We start from the raw sequence: 19819 nt of genomic DNA on the forward strand, positions 1-19819 counted from the left end.
ACTGAGTCTTTTAAACCTGCAGTAAAATCTGTCAGTTCTTTGTCCTCAATTTTCCACAATTTTGATGCAGCTGCATCACTTACACTGTGAACACCAACCAGTAGAAATGAGGAAAACTGCTGGAGATTAAAATGTTTTACAGTTGAAAATAGAGTTTAGAGGCCATTTAGAGACTACACACCATGACATCAGTAAAATAACTTTCACTGAAAAAGCAGCAGGTTCTGCTCTGTTACTTGTCCACTCAGAACAGGCGGAGAGATGCAGAGTGAAGCAGAGAAGCACATGTGAGCTTCACAAGCGGATCCATAGACAGCACTGGCCCACCAAACCATCTCGGGTACATGTCGTTGGGTTTGTGGCTAATACACAGAAAATGTACAAACGTAGAGAAATACCTGAGTGATGTCATCAGCAGGAGACTGGACTGGAGCAACCCTTTAAAATGACACACAGGCAGTGGATCCCTCTATTTCCTCCAAGTTTCTTCAGGGGGAGGGAAAAAGACACAAGCAAAGGAAACAAGTGAGGGAAACGTTGATGTTCCCAGAGTGACTGCTCTACAGCTGTTAGCACCTGAGCTGCTTTCACCTGCATTTTCTCATTTTCTGATTTTCTACAGGTGTGTCCTGTTCCTCTGCTGCCATCAGGTGGCTGAGAACTCATACATGATATACTTGGAGTACTTTTTAAATGAGAATAATATAAACACTGTCAGAACTTTTTTGTTTTATAAAACAATGAACAGTACAGGAAGCAGACAAACTGTTCCTGAATGTCCTGTTTTCCTCTGTGGAGGTGTGATGGAAAATCAAATATTATTAAATGATGATTAAATTTAATCCTTAGCATTTTACCTAGTTATAATAGCAACTTGTACTCAGTCTACTTTTGAAGAATGTTTAAAAGATTGTATGTTGTTCAAACTTTGTCTCATATATAAGTGTTTGCAGAACTGCTACAATGTCAGTTATTGTCTAACAGCAGACCATCCCACACTGGCTCTGACCCAGAGTTACTCCATGCTCACAGGTGCTTAATAAAGTGCTGGAGAGGGAAATGGTTTCCATAAAAGGAGAAAGGGCAGGGGGCAGTGTCCTGAGGGTGGAGGATGGTCTGCCCAGCAACAGAAGTTTATACAATTATGTGTGAATGTATGAAGTTTATAACTGCATAGGATAGAGAATTGAAACTCTGTCGATGTACTTCTCTCTTGCAAGATATAAAACCCTAAAAGACATCCTGATGTTAAAGCTTCTTTACTAATTACACGTGAGGTATCTAGGACCAGATATTGTAATTTTCTTTTGCCATGACAGGAGGTTTTCATGATCTTACCAGGACAAAGCTTCTCTGTCCTTTTCTGACTGTCAGATAAATTCCTGATCAGCAGCATCACAACAGTTTGTCCACTGTTTGTCCACACAACAAACCTGGTTCCTGAGGTCTTTCTCCTCTGACCGTCATGTAAACAGAAACCTGGTCACTGCATTTGGGTAGTGGATCACAGAAACCTGGTTTACTGTCATATTCCTTTACAGAAAGTAAATTAATGTGTCACTTCAAATCTAAGGAGCAAAGTCACATCTGCCTGATTTTTAGTCCTGTGACATGTTAATGTTTTACCAGTCACACTTAATAAAACATCTTTGGCTAGAAGACTCAGCATGGTTACTGGTTTTTCTAGTTTGGTCCTGACAGTTTCCACTGAATACTGTTTCATTGACACCTGAAAAGAATCTCATACCATCTTTGTATTTAGCACATCAGACTCTCTGTGGAGAATGAGCAGAACTTTGTAGAGAAACTGATGCAGGGCACAGATAAATGAATACTGTTCAGAGAGCAGCTATAACACGGAAAACAGCGGAAACTGCTGGTGGCTCTGGGATCCTCCAGCTGTAAAATTCTATTTCAAGCCCCATTAACATTCGCAGTGGGCTCAGACTGACCTGAGACTGCCTTCAGACTGCTTCAGACACTGTGTGGTCCAGATGGGTGGAGTTCAGGATAGGGTGGGATAAACAGCTGATGATGTGGGCTGGAATAGGTCCCTTTAGGGTCTCTGATGGTGTCAGAACATCCTCTGTAAGACATGTGGAGTTCCTCTCCACATGAGACCTCATTTCCTTCTTTAAGAAAAGAAGCAAATGCTCATATGTGAGAAGCTGGAATCATCACAAATCTCCTTCAACAGCTATAAAAATAACTGTTGGTTATACTCTCTAAAAAAACACAAAGTACGTACAGTACAAGTACATTAAGACTGTACTTAATTACAGTACTTTAGTGAACATACTTAGTTACTTTCAAGTACTAGCCACACATACAAGCTGCTCCCTTTACCTGCATAAAATCTGATGGTGTTGCTGTCTTGGTCCTCTGCTGCCCTCAGGAGGCCGAGGACCTTTGCTGTTTCTGATGTTCGGTTTTCCCTGATTTCCTGCTGACCCACCATTGACTTTGAGTCAGGAGGATCAGAATCCAGGAAAACCTGCTTCTTCTCCTGGTTCATTTCATCTTTCCAGAGAAGAAACAACACTACAGTACATTTCTGTCAGTCTCTAGTTTAAAAATCCAAAAGTCACCTGAGAGAAAAGCTGACGTACATAAACTGCCTTAATCCCCAATGTGTCCAGCAACAGCACATTTATATGACTCCATACTGCAGTATATTTCACAGGGAATAACTATTCTTTGTACTGTACAGAATAAATAGAATATAATACTGTGTATGTAAAGTGAACATGACTTTTTCAAACAGTATCAAGAAATAAAGGCACCAACACAATGTGAAGTCCCTGGAGACATGAAGATACAGGTTCGTGAATCTCTGAATAAACATTGTTAACTTAATAAAACGTAGTAAAAACAACTTAGGCCTTGTGAGTCATTTTGCCTGATGTGATCTGGTTTCCAGAAGTTGTTCTTGCTCAACTAGAAAAAGAGCCTGCAGAACCACATGTTTATGCTGCAGGGGGTTGTCTGGGGAGGGAGAGAATGGTAACATTGGAGCTTATGCACCGATCTGAGAACTTCCTCTAATAGACAGTAGAAATCACCAGGAGTATGTGAGAACAAAAAGCTCAGATTTTCACTGAATTTCCTCTGAAATTGACTGTAACCATATTCACAGGTTTCTCAAATTATACTTTCCCAATTTCACCTGTGTCTGATTCCTGGGTCCATTATACACAGGGAACAAGGTAGACCTCAGTGAAGTGGTGTCTGTTCGGGGGGGGGGAGCTGCAACAGATTCAAGATTCAAAGATTCCAAGATTGTGTTTATTGTCATATGCACAGACAGAAAGCATGTTTCACTGCACAATGAAATTCTTACTTTGCCGTCCACAATAAATGTCATACAGTAAAGTAAAACAAAAATAGAAAGAAATAATAATATAAAATAATATAAAATAAAAAAAAGAGCAAAAAAATACGAGCAATAAGGAAATAAAGGTGAGGTAGTGCAGTTCTGAATAACGCAATAAAGTGAGGTAGTGTCGTTCTCGGTGAGTTAGTGCAGTTCTGAAAAAATTAATGTGCACAAGCAAAAATGTAATTCAATGTAAACAGTTGTGTTATGTCCATGGTTGCAAACTCCTGTCAGCTGTTTAGGAGTCTGATGGCAGAGGGGAAGAAAGAGTTCTTCAGTCTTGAAGTCCTGCATTTCACAGTTCTGTACCTCCGTCCTAAGGTTAGAAGTGTGAACAGTCCGTGCTGGGGGTGGGAGGGGTCTTTGAGGATGGAAGCCGCTCACCTGTGGACTCTGCGGTGGTAGATGCTCTGCAGAGAGGGCAGTGGAGTCCTGGTGATCTTCTGCGCAGTCTTCACCACTCTCTGCAGGCGTATGGTCCATGACATTAGTGCTGCCGTACCACACAGTGATGCAGTTGGTCAGGACACTCTGAATGACGCAGCAGAAGTTGTTCGTATTGTGGGTGAGGTTGTTGTCTCCACACCATGACACCAGACTGGCCACCTGCCTCCTGTAGGCTGCCTCGTCACCGCCAGCGATGCGTCCTATGACTGCGGTGTTGTTCGCGAACTTGAGGATGATGTTGTCCTTGTGGGAGGCGACACAGTTGTAGGTGAACAGGGTGTAGAGGATGGGGCTGAGTATACAACCCTGTGGAGTGCCAATGTTTGTGATGATACTGGCTGAAGTCCTATTACCAATCCTAACAGAGTGAGGCCTGCCAGTCAGGAAGTCTAGGAGCCAGTCACAGAGGGTGGGGTGCAGACCAAGTGTGGACAGTTTGTGGGTGAGTTTGTGGGGGATGACCGTGTTGAAGGCGGAGCTGTAGTCAATGAAGAGTATCCTTAGGTATGAGTCCTTATTTTCCAGATGAGAGAGGGAGTAGTGGATGGCAGCAGTGTCTGGTATGCTGCTCTGGATGTGGGCCAGCAACACTCTCTCAAAACACTTCATGATGATTGGAGTGAGTGCCACTGGCCTGTAGTCATTCAGGCAGGTGGGCGGGCTCTTCTTAGGCAGGGGGACGATGGCCGTGGTCTTAAAGCATGAAGGAACGGTGCACTGGCTGAGGGAGAGGCTGAAGATTGAGGTGAGAACATCAGCCAGCTCGTTGGCACATGCTCTGAGGGCCTGCCAAGGAATGTTTTCTGGTCCTGCTGCTTTGCAGGGGTTGATCTTTCTCAGAGCTTTGTGTACCTGGGTTGTTGAGACAGTTGGTGGAAGGGAGGGGGGTTGGGTAGTCCAGGTGTGTGAGCCCCCTCTCTGCAGTATAGCTGGGGGCCTCAAAGCGGGTGTAGAATGTGTTGACGCTGTCTGTTGAGGTGATGTTGTTGGTGGTGGTTCTGTAGTCTGTTATGTGCTGCAGGCCTTGCCACATCCTTCCCGAGTCAGCAATAGAATAGAAGCTGTCCAGTTTCTCTCTGTACTGCCTCTTGGCTGCTGTGATGGCTTTTCTCAGTCCATACTTCACAGCTTTGTACTCACTTTCATTGCCTGATCTAAATGCAAGAGAGTAGCACACAGCATGTGACGTACCTGACTATTTATCCAAGTCTTCTGGTTGGAAAACTTCCTGATTTGTATGGTGGGCATTATGTAATCGACACAAGTGCTGATGTACCCAGTCACATACTCAGCATTATCCTGTACGCTGACGGAAGAGTCCTCGCGAGTGGCTGCAGCTTTAAACACATCCCATTCTGTCAGAGCAAAACAGTCCTGCAAGGTGCTCTAAGTCTCTGTGGTCCAGAGTTTAACCTGTTTGGTGACAGGGTGTGTTTGTTTCAGTCTTTGTCTGTAAGCAGAGTACAGGAACAAGAGTGTTCTTATCACGGGTGGTAATGTCCACATGCTAGTGGTATTTGGGGAATACAGTCCGTAAACTACACTGGTCGAAGTCGCCAGCAACAATAAAAACAGCGTCAGGATGAGCAGTTTCTGATGATGTCATAGAGTTTGCTGAGCGCTGCCGTGGAGTTAGCTCGCTGGGGGATGTAAACAGCGGCCAAAAACAGAGCAGTAAATTCCCTCAGTAGATAATAAGGACGATACTTCAGCAGTTGAAACAAAACATCTGGCGAATAGTGTTCATCAACCGTCTGTATATCTCCACACCACGAGCTGTTGACAAACATACACACCCACCTCCCCATTTAGCCTTACCGGACGCCGCCGTTCGATCGCCTCGGTGAACAGAGTGAATCTGTAGCTGAATGGCGTCCTCTGGGACTTTGTCTGAGAGCCAGGTCTCGGTGAAAATCAGGGCGCAGCACTCTCTGATTTCCCGTTGAGTTGTAATCCTGGCTCGTAGCTCGTCCAGTCTGTTTTCCAAGGACCGCACAATCGCTAGTCTAGCATGGAGCCCTCCTCTCTTGCATCGCCATCTCCGAAACGCTCTCTTGGTGTCAGCTAACTCACTGGAGCCGGGCTGGTTTCGGTGGTGACTCTGGGAGCGAACAATGAGTTGTAGCTCTAGCGGAATAAAACTAGTATGTCAAGTCAATGTGTCATGAGTTGCGATGCCCAGTAATGCCTGTCGGTTCTATGTTAGCAGTGCATGACATTTGTGCACTGCAGAAAAAACAAGAAACACACACACACAAAAAAACGGGACTGGGGATTGAACCGCTGCCCCCGTGGTCTATGGAACATTGCCTTTATCAACTGAGCTACAGTAATCCCCGGCAATGGTATAAGTGAGGACTTTTGGTGACTGTGCGTTAACATGGATACGGCATTATTTACATATGGCACCAGCTAACTTGTTATTAGCTAAAACGGATTACGAACAGGGTTTAACCTCCATGATCAGGATTATGAACATATTTTCAGTTATGTACTTAGGATTGAAGGATTTTATAATTTATTACTTACATTATGTATTGGATGTTGTACAGTTTATTTCAAAACAATTTCTGGTCCCATTTTTATATCTACAGCTCTAAAAAGGCCAATTAATGCTGAAACCTCAGCTTATAGAATAAAGTAATGTCTTTGTGTTTTATGCAATCACAAATAGCCTGTTGTATTTTTTTTGATATGCTGTCTTTGTTGTACTAACAATCGAGAAAGATTTTAAATGGTTTGCAAATCACCAAATTCTATTAGCATTTTACACAGTGTCCTGACTTTTATGGAGATGGAAAGACTTTAAAATTAAAAAGTAGATTTGGTTACAGTTAAATTTAGATGCTTTCATGTTCCGTCTGACACACCCAGCATTTATTAGGGTGTGTTAACTTTAATAGCACAACAGGTGCCAACTGGTAGTTCTGGTAGTTCAGGAAATACTCAAATCGGAGACATTTTGCTTTATGATGTTCTTATAGAAAGTAAATTATAATCCAAGTAGAGCAATTTAGAAATATCAAAATAAAAATTTGTGTCTGCTAGGGTTTCTCAGTGCTCCTCTAAAACACACCCAGACTTGGTAATTGAAATTTGTAGCCTGTAGAAAGAATGCTGCATGGGACTGCTGAGTCTATTAGTTTGGTGCTGAAAAACTACACCTGTCCTAACTAAGTTCTGATTAGGTTCCCCGTCCATCCCAGACTGGCCCACACAGACAGTTTCTTTGTGGTGATCATGTCTCATTGTCAGGAAGGGTGCTTGTAAGTTGAGCCTAAATGTGGAGCAATAGCAGACTGGGGTTAGCAATGTCAAAATAGCTAGGTGTCATGATCTGGCCCTCAGTTCCGCTTCCTGCCTTGGACTTTTATTTTATAGCGTTTTCCTTTTGTAGCTTTGTTACGCGATTTCCTTGATCTGAAGCTTGGTTTCTAGTGTTCCCTGAATTGCTCTGTAATGCGCACAATTTGACTAGTTGTTTGTTCCTGCTTCTGGTTTTGGTTTGTATGTGTGCGCTCTGTTTTTTTTTTTTTTAAATCTTGGTTGGTTGGGTCTGCCTTTGATTACATTCCTTATTTCAATGGGTGCAGTGGTGCCCAGTTTTGGGTTCTTAAGTTCCTATACTGTTATCTTGTCTGAACTGTTTTTGTTTTTAGAAGTGACTGTTAGTTTTCTTCCCCTCCTGGTGTTTAAAATAAGCATTGCTTTGTTTGTTACACTCTCTCTCTGTGAATTCTTTTGGGTCCACCAAAATACAAATTGTGACACTAGGAAATAATGGATGGCAGGCAGAACTAAAATAGACAGCCCGGAAAACTGGTGGTGCGTAGAAAAATCTCAAAATCAAGACACTGGTGGAAAAACATGAGAAGAAAATATGAACCATGGGCAGAGATGGAGTATGAAATGGGATGACCAAAGAAGATTAGGATATGTAATAATTGAATGGCGCAAGAGATTAAACCTCAAATTAGTCTTTACTGCAGGAAACAGTAAAAGGGAGCCATGGCCCAAAGAATGTGAATTCAAGTGCAACAAGAGTATAAAGACAGAGGACATGAAGAGCAACCAGGGATAACAGATTAGAGGTCAGGTGGGAAACGTTTTCTGCAAGCAGCTCTTGGATAAATAAAAGTATAGAAAATGCATTTAAAAAAATCTAAATATTTATATCAACCATTTTTAAAGAGCGCAACAAAAGGGTCTGAAAATAAATATATAAATATATAAATATATAAAAGGGTCTGAAAATATATATACAATATGAACAGCACATGGAAGATAATAAACAGTGTAATCAGAGGTGATACTGAAGATTCAAACTATCCAAATTATTTTGTAAGAAAGAACACAACCACATACTTTGGTTGAAACAATTGTTAATTAATTCAACGATTTATTTGTTAATGTGGGTCCTGATCATGTTATAGAAATAGAATAGAGTTAAGGAACAGGTAAACACCACCATTATTAATATCCACAGTACAATGGTTTTGGGTGGAGTGGATGAGTTGGAAATCATATCAATTGTAAAGGATTGTGAGGGAAATGATTGAGTCTGACACCATTGATATGTCTGTAGTCAAGAACATCATTGATTGTGTGGTTAGGCCATTTATATAGATATTTGTAATTTGTCTTTTAAATCTGTGGCATTTCCGTATCAGATGAAAATGAAAAGTCTTGATATGCCAGGTGATGGACATGAACTTGGCATGTCATGTGAGGTATTACACAGATGTGGCTATAGAGTCACCTTGATAATAGGTAATATGTCCAACTAAATAATACTGATTCAGAACTGCCAAAGGTGAATTGTGGAATTCCACAAGGATCAGTTTTAGGACAAAAGTTATTTAATTTGTATATTGATGATCTTGGTACAGTGTCAAACGTGTTTAAGTGTATATTATTCACAGACGATACAAATTAATTTTTTCCTGGAAAACAGCTGGATAGTGAGCTGAATGAAGTGAAAAGAGAAATACAAACAGCAAAATGTTATTTGATATGACTACATTATCTTTGAATCTTGTTAAAACAAAATTTAAGATATATAACGTAATGATCAGTGAGAATGTGAAAATAGAAAAAAACTGTCCTGTCCTGCTAAACAAACCAAAGATCATGAGTTACATTTGTATAAAACTTTACTTTAGTAAGTTTAATCTACTGTGTTCTAGGACTGACGTTTTTTGTTAAAGAAGTCTACAGAACAAAGTGCATTAAGCTATCAGTGTTTGTTACAGCGAACACAAAGAAACCAGTGAGAAATGTCAAAACAATCACCCAGAACTAAAAATGACATTAAAAAGAAAAGAAGCAAATGTTCTTATGTAAGCTGCAACCATCAAAAGCTATAAAAATAACTGCTGGTTATTTTACAGCTGAATGTGAATTTTTTTATACGTTTTATTTACAGTCAGATTAATGCACCAACACGTTCACTATTTCTCTCTGAAAGCATCAGTACAAGTACATCAAGACTGTACTTAACTAAAGTACTTTAGTGAGCATACTTAGTTACATTCTAGCAGTAGTTACACAGACACAAGTTGCTCCCTTCAGCCTTATGTTAAGTTCACATTTACCTGCACAAAGGCCGATGGTCTCCAGGTGTCTTGGCCCTCTGCTGCCCTCAGGAGGCCAAGGACTGACCTGCGGCTTCAGTCTGAGCATCCAAACTACAGCGGAGATCATTTCATCTGTTGGTTGATCTCACTGTATAAATACACACTAACTTGTGTTTTTCATATTAAATGTACATAAAACCTAGTTTTACAAAACAAAAAGCATTTTTCCTTGATTCACGATTAACAGAGTTGCAACAACACACATTATGAAAAAAAAAATTACATTTATTTTTCCTTCTTCTTTTTCTTGTTTTTGTCGTCTTTCTTTTTCTTTTTCTTCTTCCCTGTCTTCCCTCTCTTTTCTCTGACTTCTTCATTGGTTTTGGCACCTCGTGCTCTCTTCCTGCAGAGCGGTGTCTTTCTGAACCAGATCTGCAGGAACAGACAAGTGAAAACTGAAGTATCTGACATAGAAACCTAAGAGTGAGTTTGTTACCATTGTGACCTCTGACCTTGAAGGCCTCCTCCTCCTCCTGATACACCGGGTCCATCTTCGACAGAGATTGGACAAACTCAGTGGCAGTAAGTGGTTGGAGGTGGAGCTTCTTCAGCCTGTGGGGGCGGAGCACTGAGCGGACCGCTGTCAGGATGTGACCTGCAGTGAATCCATCCGTGATCTTAGCCAATGAGCTGAGGTCCAGACTTGGACCTGGCTCTGCCCCCTCAGTGTGCAGCAGGTCCCTCCACAGGGCTGATGGGACAAATGCTAATGTTAGCATTAGCATGAACTTAATTGCTGTTATCTGGCTTGGTACTGTACTGATTTACTGGACTCTGTAGACTAGACAAACTGGTACCCCGTCTGGAACTGTAGTCTGGTTTGGGGATAAGGATAATCTTCTTGTAGATTTTACAGAACGGCTTGATTTTTGCTTCAAATGGTCTTTGACTCGTCCCAATCACCAGAACTCGAGCTTCTGGTTTCAGCGTCTTCAGAGATTTCAGTAGGTCCTTCTTCAACCTCTGAGGATCAAACTGGAGCAAAACATAGGATCAGACCTAAAATTTTAATCCACTGACAATTAATCACTGGGATCAGAAACAAACTCACCTGTTTGTTGATTTTTGATTTGTTTTTACAGAATGTTTTCTCTGCATCTTCGATCCAGATCACAGACGGCTGCAGCTCAGCTGCCACCTGATAGAAACAGACCAATCAAAGAGCAGACAGCGATGGAGTCACACGCACCTGACATTATCATTATGAAAGGACTTTGAAGATGAGTGCAGCGGGTCTAGACTCACCTTGAAAACCAGGTGCAGCAGGTAGGTGGCTCCTCGTCTGCCAGGGTAGGTGTGGCTCAGATTGGCATGGCTCAGGTGAAACAGGTGAGCTCCAGTCTCTGTGCAGATGGCCTGGACCAGCATCTTCTTACCAACTCCAGACGGGCCGACCAGCAGCAGAGTCTTTGCCATTGGGAACCTCTCCAGGACTGCCTGGGATCCTGTAAAGAAAATCAAGGACCATCAACCTTAAGGTAACCTATGTCATCATTGTGAGGAGTGGTAGGAAATCATGTCTGACAGGTGAGTTCCCTCAGGTGACTCTTATTCATAATGTCACAGGATGTGTATAAATATTTTTAAATTTCACATTTTGTGGCTGAAGTTTGGTGAAGAAATCCCCCTCTTTGTTCTCAGAACATCGATTCAGTGTGGCTTCTATTTCCTGAGAATATCATTATCTCTGATGTCCTTCCTTAATAACAATCCATAAATCCACCAGAACCCAAAGAGTTAATGACTGACCCAGTGGCAGCACGGCATAGAGAGTGATGAGCTCTCTAACGTCTGACAGAGATGGCGTTGGTACTCCATTGACCTGACAGACACTCGAGGCCAAGTAACTGAACTCACCTGGAGACAGACACACAGGTATGTCACAGTTTGTTCTGGTCATAATAATAATAATAATAATAATAATAATAATACTGACAACAATGAGTATTTTTACCAGTGAACTCCGAGAGTCTGATGTTTTTAGGTTTGATGAGGAACTGGTTCAGGATCAGCTCCTTGCACAGAGACTGGATAGACCTGAGGCACAGAGAGCCAAATACAGCTCTGGACACAGCTGAAATCATCATGGTCCTACCTCCTCCAACAGGTAAACTCACCTGTCTGCTGTTAGGTCCTTTATCTTCATCTTTTTCTTAGTTTTCTTCTTCTTCTACAAAAAAACATCAGGGTTTTTTAAATGTTTTATTGTCAGATTCCACCTGTCTACCCCACCTCACCCACAGAAACAAATGCACATAGACAGGTGTAATTTAGTGAGTTTAACCTTTTTATTTCCTGTCTTGGTCTTATTCATTTTGGTTTTGTCCACAACCAGTTTTAGGTTCCTTAGCTCCGCTCGCATCAGCTCATCCACCTGCAGACAGAAAATAATTAAATGCACCCAAACATTAAAGCTAAAAATCATCACAGATGTCAGTTAAGTTATTCAATCATTCACAAACATCACCCTGAAAACCAAAACCAAAGTGCACACTGTAAAATATTAGAAAAAAAAAATGCTCAGTAGGATATACACTGTAAAAAAAATTACAGTTCAGACACTTTAAACTGAAATTCACCTGGAGTCTGACTTCCTGTTCCACTTCCTGTCTCTTCTCCTCTCGCAGCAGCTGAACATCTATCAGCTGAGAATTGTCACGGCAATGCCACACATCTGAGCATACACACACACATGCACACAGAAACAAACAGGAATTGTCAAGTGTGTGAGAATCTTAATTTTCTCAGGAGGGGACAGGAAGTCAAATAAAGAGTTTTTTTTACAGCTGATCCAGGTGCAGCTGAAACAACTCACTGCAGCCACTTCCTGTTTGGAAACGTGCATGTCCTGTGTGAGGGGCTCAGAGGAAGCTAGACGATAAAAATCACAAAATAAAACCCCTACAAATGAAAACAGCAGCAGTAGACAGATAAGCTCTAATCTGATCAGAGCGAAATGTTTTTATTTATTAATTTATTTTAAATTGTGAGCTTTCATTTTTTCCTATTTTTTAATACTTATTTATTATCGTATAGGCTGTATAAACCTTTATACTAAATTTGTGTTTATGTTATTTGGTAATTTTTAATGTATCATTAAAATGTGTTCACAAATTTTTCAATGTTATACATGTAATTTTGATGTCTGTTATTAGGATAAATGTTTTTTTGTTTTAAAAATATTTTTTAATCATTTTCAATTTCATCATGTTTTAAAAATTGTTTTTAATACATTTTGTACATTTAACTTTTAGATTTATTACGTTTTGTTAAAAATTGCATTTGTTTTAAAACATTCAATGTAATAAAGTTTTTGTCAGTTTCTCAGACTCTCACAAAAGGTCTATCTGAGACAGGTTAAGGTTAAAGGTCAAACTAAGGACCAGAATATCAAGAATGCTCTGATTTTAACTCCAAATGGTTACGTCACATTGTCTACCACCACGTTCATCTTCCTCTTCCCTTCCTACTATCCCCCCTTGTTCCTTCTCTTCTTCTCCTTCAGGTTTTTCTCCTTACATTGATTTTTCATGTCTGTAAGTTTTATAGTTCTGTTCTAGAGGACATTTAATTTAATTGTTGTTGTAGGTTAGTTTTATTTAATATTTTTGTCTGATTTTATTGGTGAAAACACAAGTTCTTTAGTGGTGTTTCTCTATTTCGTCATTGTCTGGGAAAAGAATCTATTGTCGTTTCCTAAAGGAAGAGGAGGAAGAGGAAGCTACAGATTAATTCTGATCTCTGATCAGTGACTGAGCAGAAGGTGCAGCTGCTTGTTGGTGGGAAACTTCTCAGAGGAAACATTTCTATATTGTTTCATTAATCACTTTATTCTTTATTCAGACAAACTTCCTGTTTAACCAGGATTGAGACAAATAAACAAACTGAAGCTGTTTTAATAATGTTCTTTGTGGACCAACCTCACAGCTGCTATAATAAAATCAGCAGTTTCTCGGACAAACCGACCTGGTTCAGACCTTTTTTACCCTTTAAGTGTAAATGTTTCGACGATAGATGTGAAGGAACAAAGAAAAGACATTGATCGGTATTTATCAGTATTCATCCGCTGTGGTTGATTTAAACCGACCTGTGTAGAGTCTGTGTCCTTCAACAACATCTGGCAGGAAAAAGCTGGAACCATTCACATGTTTATCTTCCTAAAACCACAACAGGTTAAAAACAGGCTTTTAATCTGAGAATCTGCATTTTGTTTTCTATTTATTTAGATTCAGTTTTTATTGGTTTTAATGTTTTTAAGAATCTTTTGATAAAGACCTGTGCTTGTTTCTTCTTCTTCTTCTTCTTCTTCTTCTTCTGTTTCCTGTTTCCTGTCCTCTCTTTTTTCTTCATCTCTTGGTCCTCCTGAGCTGACAGCTGTAATAACACCTGATGACACAGAAACCGATGATGAAAACACCACAGAAGAAGAACATAGTGGACCCACCTGCTCTGATGTAATCCCCTACCTGTTCAGGTGATATCTGAGAAAACAGAGATTCTGATCCTCCGTGATCCACATCAGGTAAGTCCGGGAACCGACCTGTCAAGTCCCTGAAACCAGAATAAGCCACAGTATGTGAGACCACGTCAGACCAGTTTCACAAACAAAACTGGATAAGAAACCAATAAATAAAAATAAAACATTAGACCTCACGAGTCCAGTATTTGAGGTTCTGGTCTGACCTGCACTCGAAGAACCACTGTCGAATCTGGTCCTGCAGAGTCTGCTTTATGTCAGTCCCCTCCACGTCAAGAACCAACTGCTTCACACTTAGCTGGACTCTCTGGTACTCCTCCTCATTCTGATCTTGGATCAGCCTCAGACATGTGGAGACCTGCTGGGCCTGTAACTGGGCTGGACCAGTACCTGAAGGATTTGCTGGGATCTGAAGGACAAGAGGAACCAGGCGAATTTTGAGGTACCACAACCAGAATTTTAAGAGCAACCAGAGTTCACATCTGAACTTTTAACATCTGAACATCTAACATTTATTAGAATGTAGTTTAAAAGGCCACTAGTGATTAATTTTTAATGGAAAAAGTATTAAATTATGAAATATGTAAATATGTAACATGATAATATCGTCCAAGTAGCCATAATTAAATCTACTTGAGTACAGACAGGTTAAAAAAATATTTATGTACAGTAATAAATTACTTGTATCAGGTAAGTTCGGGAACCAGACATTACTTTTCGCTACTGATAACAAAAATAAAATGTAAAAAAAAAACTATAATAATCAAAACAGGCTAGAAGAAAATACATGTGTGTTACCATTCCCAGAAATATCATCTCCTCTGTTCGTTCTCTGTTGGTTTTTTTCCTCTGAATAAATCCTCTCCACACCTGAAACATCAGACACTGGTTAACTACTTACTGTTCCTCCAGAAGTTTCAACACAAACATTTGCATCATTTAAGTTTTTATTACTTTATCTGAATTGAAGATGACTGAAAACGTTGATTGGTTAAAAGGGAAAAAAATTATCTCTGAAAACATTTTGCTTCTCTGAGGAGAAAAAGTCTGAAATTTTAAAACCTTCTGGATCCGAATTGCTGCCTGATCCTGGTCCAGGTTGGTTGGTCTCCAGCTGGGCCTCTCAACGCTTCTAATTGTTTGGGTAAGCTCCTTGGTGAACTGGGCTCTGATTCGTCCTTGCCGAGCTCGCTCAGACATCTGAAGCAGGTGGACGGCCTCCTCCAGACTCAAGACCTGGACCCTCGACACCTGGATGAGAAAAATTTTATTTTTACCAGAGTGTCTATCATCAGCCTTTGACACTGTGAACCATCAGATACTCTTGTCCACACTCTCTGACTTGGGCATCTCTGGATCAGCTCTAGACTGGCTTTGTTCTTACCTATCAGGACGAAGCTTCAAGGTATCCTGGCGGGGGCATCTTTCTAACTCTCATAGCCTCTCTACCGGTGTGCCGCAGGGCTCAGTTCTTGGTCCTCTCCTCTTTTCTATCTATACTTCATCCCTAGGTGCCATCATTCACTCACATCGTCTTTCCTATCACTGCTACTCTGATGACCCACAGCTCTTCCTGTACTTTCCACCGGACGACTTCACTGTCTCATCACGCATTTCTGCCTGTCTCTCAGACATCTCAGCCTGGATGAGTGAGAGACACCTTCAACTCAACCTCTCTAAGACCGAAGTCCTTGTCTTCCCAGCCAGACCTTTGATGCAACACAACATCAGCTTCAACATTGGATCTACAGTGATTGTCCCCACTAATTCGGCCAAAAATCTGGGGTCATCATCGACGACCAACTGAGCTTTAAGGACCACATCTCCTCTGTCTCCATCGTCTCTAGGGCTTGCAGATTTGCTCTTTACAACATCAGGAAGATCAGACCCTACATCACAGAATATACAACCCAACTCATTGTACAGGCGCTGGTCACATCTCGTCTTGATTACTGCAACGCTTTGTTGATGGGGTTACCGATATCCACAATCAAACCCTTGCAGATGATCCAAAATGCGGCAGCTCGCCTAATTTTTAATCAGCCAAAAAAGACCCATGTCACACCACTTTTTAGATCTCTACACTGGCTTCCTGTTGCTGCTCGCATCAGGTTCAAAGCTCTGTCTCTTGCTTACAGGGTTGTTAACTCGACAGCTCCCGCTTACCTCAACTCACTCATTCAAGTCTACAATCCTTCTCGCCCGCTGCGGTCTGCCAACGAACGACGTCTGGTGGTCCCAGCACCGCATAGAAGACACCAAGCAAAACTGTTCAGCGCAATGATTCCACGATGGTGGAACGAGCTACCAAACGCTGCACGCTCAGCAGACTCTCTCCCAATATTCAAAAAACTGCTGAAAACTGAACTCTTCTGCATCTTCCTATGCACTTAAATCTTTAAAAAAATAAAACAAAAAAACAAAACAAAAAACCTTTCTGCTCTCTTGCACTTGTATCTCGTGAACTGTGAACACTTTTCTGATAGGACTTTGCTTTGATGTTTTCTCCTTGACTTAGATTTTTGCTTGCCTTGTACCTCACTTGTAAGTCGCTTTGGATAAAAGCGTCTGCTAAATGACTAAATGTAATGTAATGTAATGTGTCTCTCAGGTATGATTATTATTCTTATTATTCTTTATTATTGATATTGATTATGTTAAAATTTTAATAACATTTAAAAGCCACAAATTTAGAAATTTATTTTATAAATGAGCAAAGAAACTTTTTTCTTTTTTATTAAGAAATAAAAAATTTTAGAAATGTATCATTAAATTAACATTTGAAAAAAATTTAAAAACCATGACCAATTTTTATGTCTGATGTTAGAGATGAACAAACTGAGCAGACATTATTATTATTATTATTAGTAGTATTAGCAGTAGTTTTGCTGTCTCTGACCAAGTGATTTTGTTGATGTTTCTCCAGCAGCCGGTTGACCACCATCTGTTTCTTTCTCTTTCTCTGAAAATATCGAGGAATAGGAATCTGTAGATCCTTCTGGAAAACACAAAATATTAAAATAGGAAAAAATAAACAAGAGCTGTCTGACACAAGACTTTATTGGGTTATAGAAATTATTGGATTCTAATTACTGTTGCATGAATGTGTTCATCACTTTAATGTTGGAGCTGGAACAATGGAGCTTATTTCGGTTCCTTTTTGAAAATATAGAGATTTGCAAAGTAACTAACACTGTCAGACACTTGAAATGAAGGACAATTATAAAGTATTCCAATAAGTACTATTGTACTTAAATGGTAAATACATGTACTTGGTGATTTTAACTCACAGCAGCTGAATTATTAAACATTTCCTCTAAGTGAAATAAAAACCTCAGTAAACTTTTGGACATTTTGGGTTTTTGACTGGACCTGAACTTGGATGTGGTCGGGTTCTACTGACTCACTGGGGTCATCTTCAGGTCCAGTAGCAGCTCATCAAAACAATGAACCTCGGACCGGTCCAGGTCCACCATCTGGGCCTTGAGCTCCAGGAGGCGACCCATCAGCCCCTCCAGAATCCTGAGGACGCCCCTCCTTCTCTGGGGCTGGACCAGCTGCTCGTAGACCTCCTCCAGGCTACGGAAGATTTTCAGGTACTTCAGGTAGAGGATGGCCCGGTCCTGAAAGACCTTCAGCTGGTCCTGGCGAGATTCAGCAGGGTCTGCAGAAACCTCCTCCTTGATCAGGTCTTGGAGGGCTCTATGAGTCACTGTCCAGTTTCTATAGGAGGGTCTGACAAACAGAAAGGGAAGAACTTTATCTCAGACTGAAATCCTGATCTATGTGGACTCCTCAGGATACTGTGGCTCCAACAGCTCAATCTGACTACAGTGAAACTGTATATTATTATTCTAAAAAACTTTAAAAAGTCAAAGTTCTGCATTTAAAAAGTTATATTTTTATGAACAAATTAAAGAAACATCATCATTCTGGGTTTAAAAGTTTTATAAACTCAGGGTTTTTTATTGTTTATGTCGCGACTTTTAAATAAAGTTCAGTTTGAACGTAAAGTTCAGTTTTTGATTTAATCCTAAATCATTTGTGTTTTGATGCATACACTCCAGAAACTGTGATTTTGTGATTTGTTTTTGTTCCTGTGAGGTGTGATCCTGCTGAGTCCTGCTGAGGCCACATCAGACTGAGACTGGGACCCTGGTGTTGGATTAAGACCATTTCACCTGGTTCCTGCAAATGTCAGTAACAGTCTGCTAAGTGAACATGTGGATTTGATCTGTCTGACTTCCTTCCTGATTAAATCTAAAACCTGATCCTGGTCCTGAGGGATAATATAACCAGAGTCTGGTTCTGACTGCTCACATAGAAACTGGATCTGTACAGTGTGATGAAGTGGAGCAGTACCAACCACTCCACCTACTGAACTAGATCTGGATCCCGACCTCAGTTTTCCTGTCAAACAAAAAACAGTTTACAGTCCTGGAGGCTCAGGATGGGGTCCTGGCCCTACTCCACAGTTCTGTTTGGGAAACACTCAGCACTTAGGAATCTGAGAGAGGGGATAGGAGAAACAGCTGTATCTGAAGCAGACCAGTACTGTGTTACTAGACCTTTGTGCTGGTCCTGGACCACAACAAACACCATGTTCCGGCATATGTGGACCAGATACCAGAATTCCTGAACAGTAAGGTTATTCATGGATTCAGATGCTGGAAAGGGTCAGGACTGAGCTGAATTAGGTTCTGGTCTGAATACAATTTGTTTGTCACAGAAGTGATCCGGCATCAGTTTAATGTGTTGTCTGAAGCTGTGTGAACGGGGTGTGGGTGGGGTATAGTTGTGGTGTTTATGAGGGGTTATTAACAAAATAAAAGACGAGATAGAGGGGAGGGGTTGGTGAGATTTAGAGATTCTGAGAACTGGTTCCAGAGAAACATTCAGAGAACATGTAGTAAATGCTTTAACTCTCTTCAGACATTTCCTGGGCACCCAGGATCTGGTTCGGGTCCAGTTAAGACTGGATCACTCACAGAAGCTGAGAGAAACAAATAAATCATGATTTTCTACTCCAAATCAGACTGAACGTGTTCTCTGATGAAACCTGATGTCACAGTTTTTAAGTTTAAGGTTTAAAAATTAGAACTGTGCAATCAGTCTGTTGTCATGGAAACACCAACACATTCCGTTCTGAATCTAGGTTAGGTAAAAGTTCGGAAAGGTTGTCAGTGATTTTCAAAGAAGATATTCCTCATAGAAACACGACTCCCTGACTGCTTACACCGGAGTTAAAAGCAGAGTAAAGTTTGGTTTCATCAAGTGACAGGAGAAATCAGTTTACCTGTGTGACGTCATGACGGAGCGGAGACACACACCTGCTGCTGCACCTTTCGCTGGGTTGAGGGCGGAAAAGATTTACCGTGTAAACGTGAGTGTGGTTTGCTTAAAACCCGCCCCGATTTACTTCTGTGTTGGAGTGCAGCGCAGCGAAGCATAGCCGCGCATGCGCACTGACCGTCAAGTTTTCTGACTGATGAGCTTTTATTGTGAAAGCGATTCTACCCGGGAAATCTTAACCTATTTATATTTATGTAAATTTTGTAGTACTGTTCACATCATTTCTAGATATTTATATTTAGTATTTCAGATATTATAACTTTTAATCCAATTTTTATTTGTGATTATTAATTTTTATTTTAGCTACTACTATTTTTTACAAAGTAGATGTATTAATGCACAAATCGATGTTTTCCTTTATTACTTTTACTATTCGTGTAATTTGGATCAAAACCTGCAAATAGAAAATACAAGGCATCCCTTTTGATAAATATTATATCTTTTACATTTGTTATATAAAAAAAATATCATTTTGCCTTTTTTCGCTTTTATTTTTTAATTATATATTTAATTTTATTTTTTTACCTAAAT

At 40.5% G+C, this 19819-nt stretch overlaps 1 protein-coding gene across 1 annotated transcript; it reads right to left on the reverse strand.

Annotated features, from left to right (window-relative positions):
- Positions 1–8660: 8660 nt before the first annotated feature.
- LOC137126256 (dynein regulatory complex protein 11-like) lies at positions 8661–19387 on the reverse strand. Its single transcript, XM_067502806.1, has 19 exons — positions 19233–19387; positions 17344–17671; positions 16836–16934; positions 14999–15187; positions 14735–14806; positions 14143–14345; positions 13926–14010; positions 13735–13845; positions 13547–13616; positions 12039–12133; positions 11744–11833; positions 11577–11629; positions 11414–11496; positions 11209–11316; positions 10705–10904; positions 10511–10597; positions 10257–10434; positions 9912–10150; positions 8661–9831 (listed from the first exon to the last, which is right to left on the reverse strand). The coding sequence occupies exons 1-19, from the start codon at positions 19244–19246 to the stop codon at positions 9685–9687; spliced, it is 2451 nt and encodes an 816-aa protein (XP_067358907.1). The 5' UTR covers positions 19247–19387; the 3' UTR covers positions 8661–9684.
- Between the last annotated feature and the right edge of the window lie 432 nt (positions 19388–19819).

The sequence above is a fragment of the Channa argus genome, chromosome 4, assembly GCF_033026475.1.
Source record: "Channa argus isolate prfri chromosome 4, Channa argus male v1.0, whole genome shotgun sequence".
NCBI classification, from domain to species: domain Eukaryota; kingdom Metazoa; phylum Chordata; class Actinopteri; order Anabantiformes; family Channidae; genus Channa; species Channa argus.

Excerpts from the sequence above, each read along its gene's own strand:
- LOC137126256 (XM_067502806.1), bottom strand. Across the intron at positions 14,011-14,142 it reads CAGTGGTTCTTCGAGTGCAG|GGACTTGACAGGTCGGTTCC; the intron begins GTCAGACCAGAA and ends TTCTGGTTTCAG. Across the intron at positions 11,834-12,038 it reads AACAGGAAGTCAGACTCCAG|GTGGATGAGCTGATGCGAGC; the intron begins GTGAATTTCAGT and ends TTCTGTCTGCAG.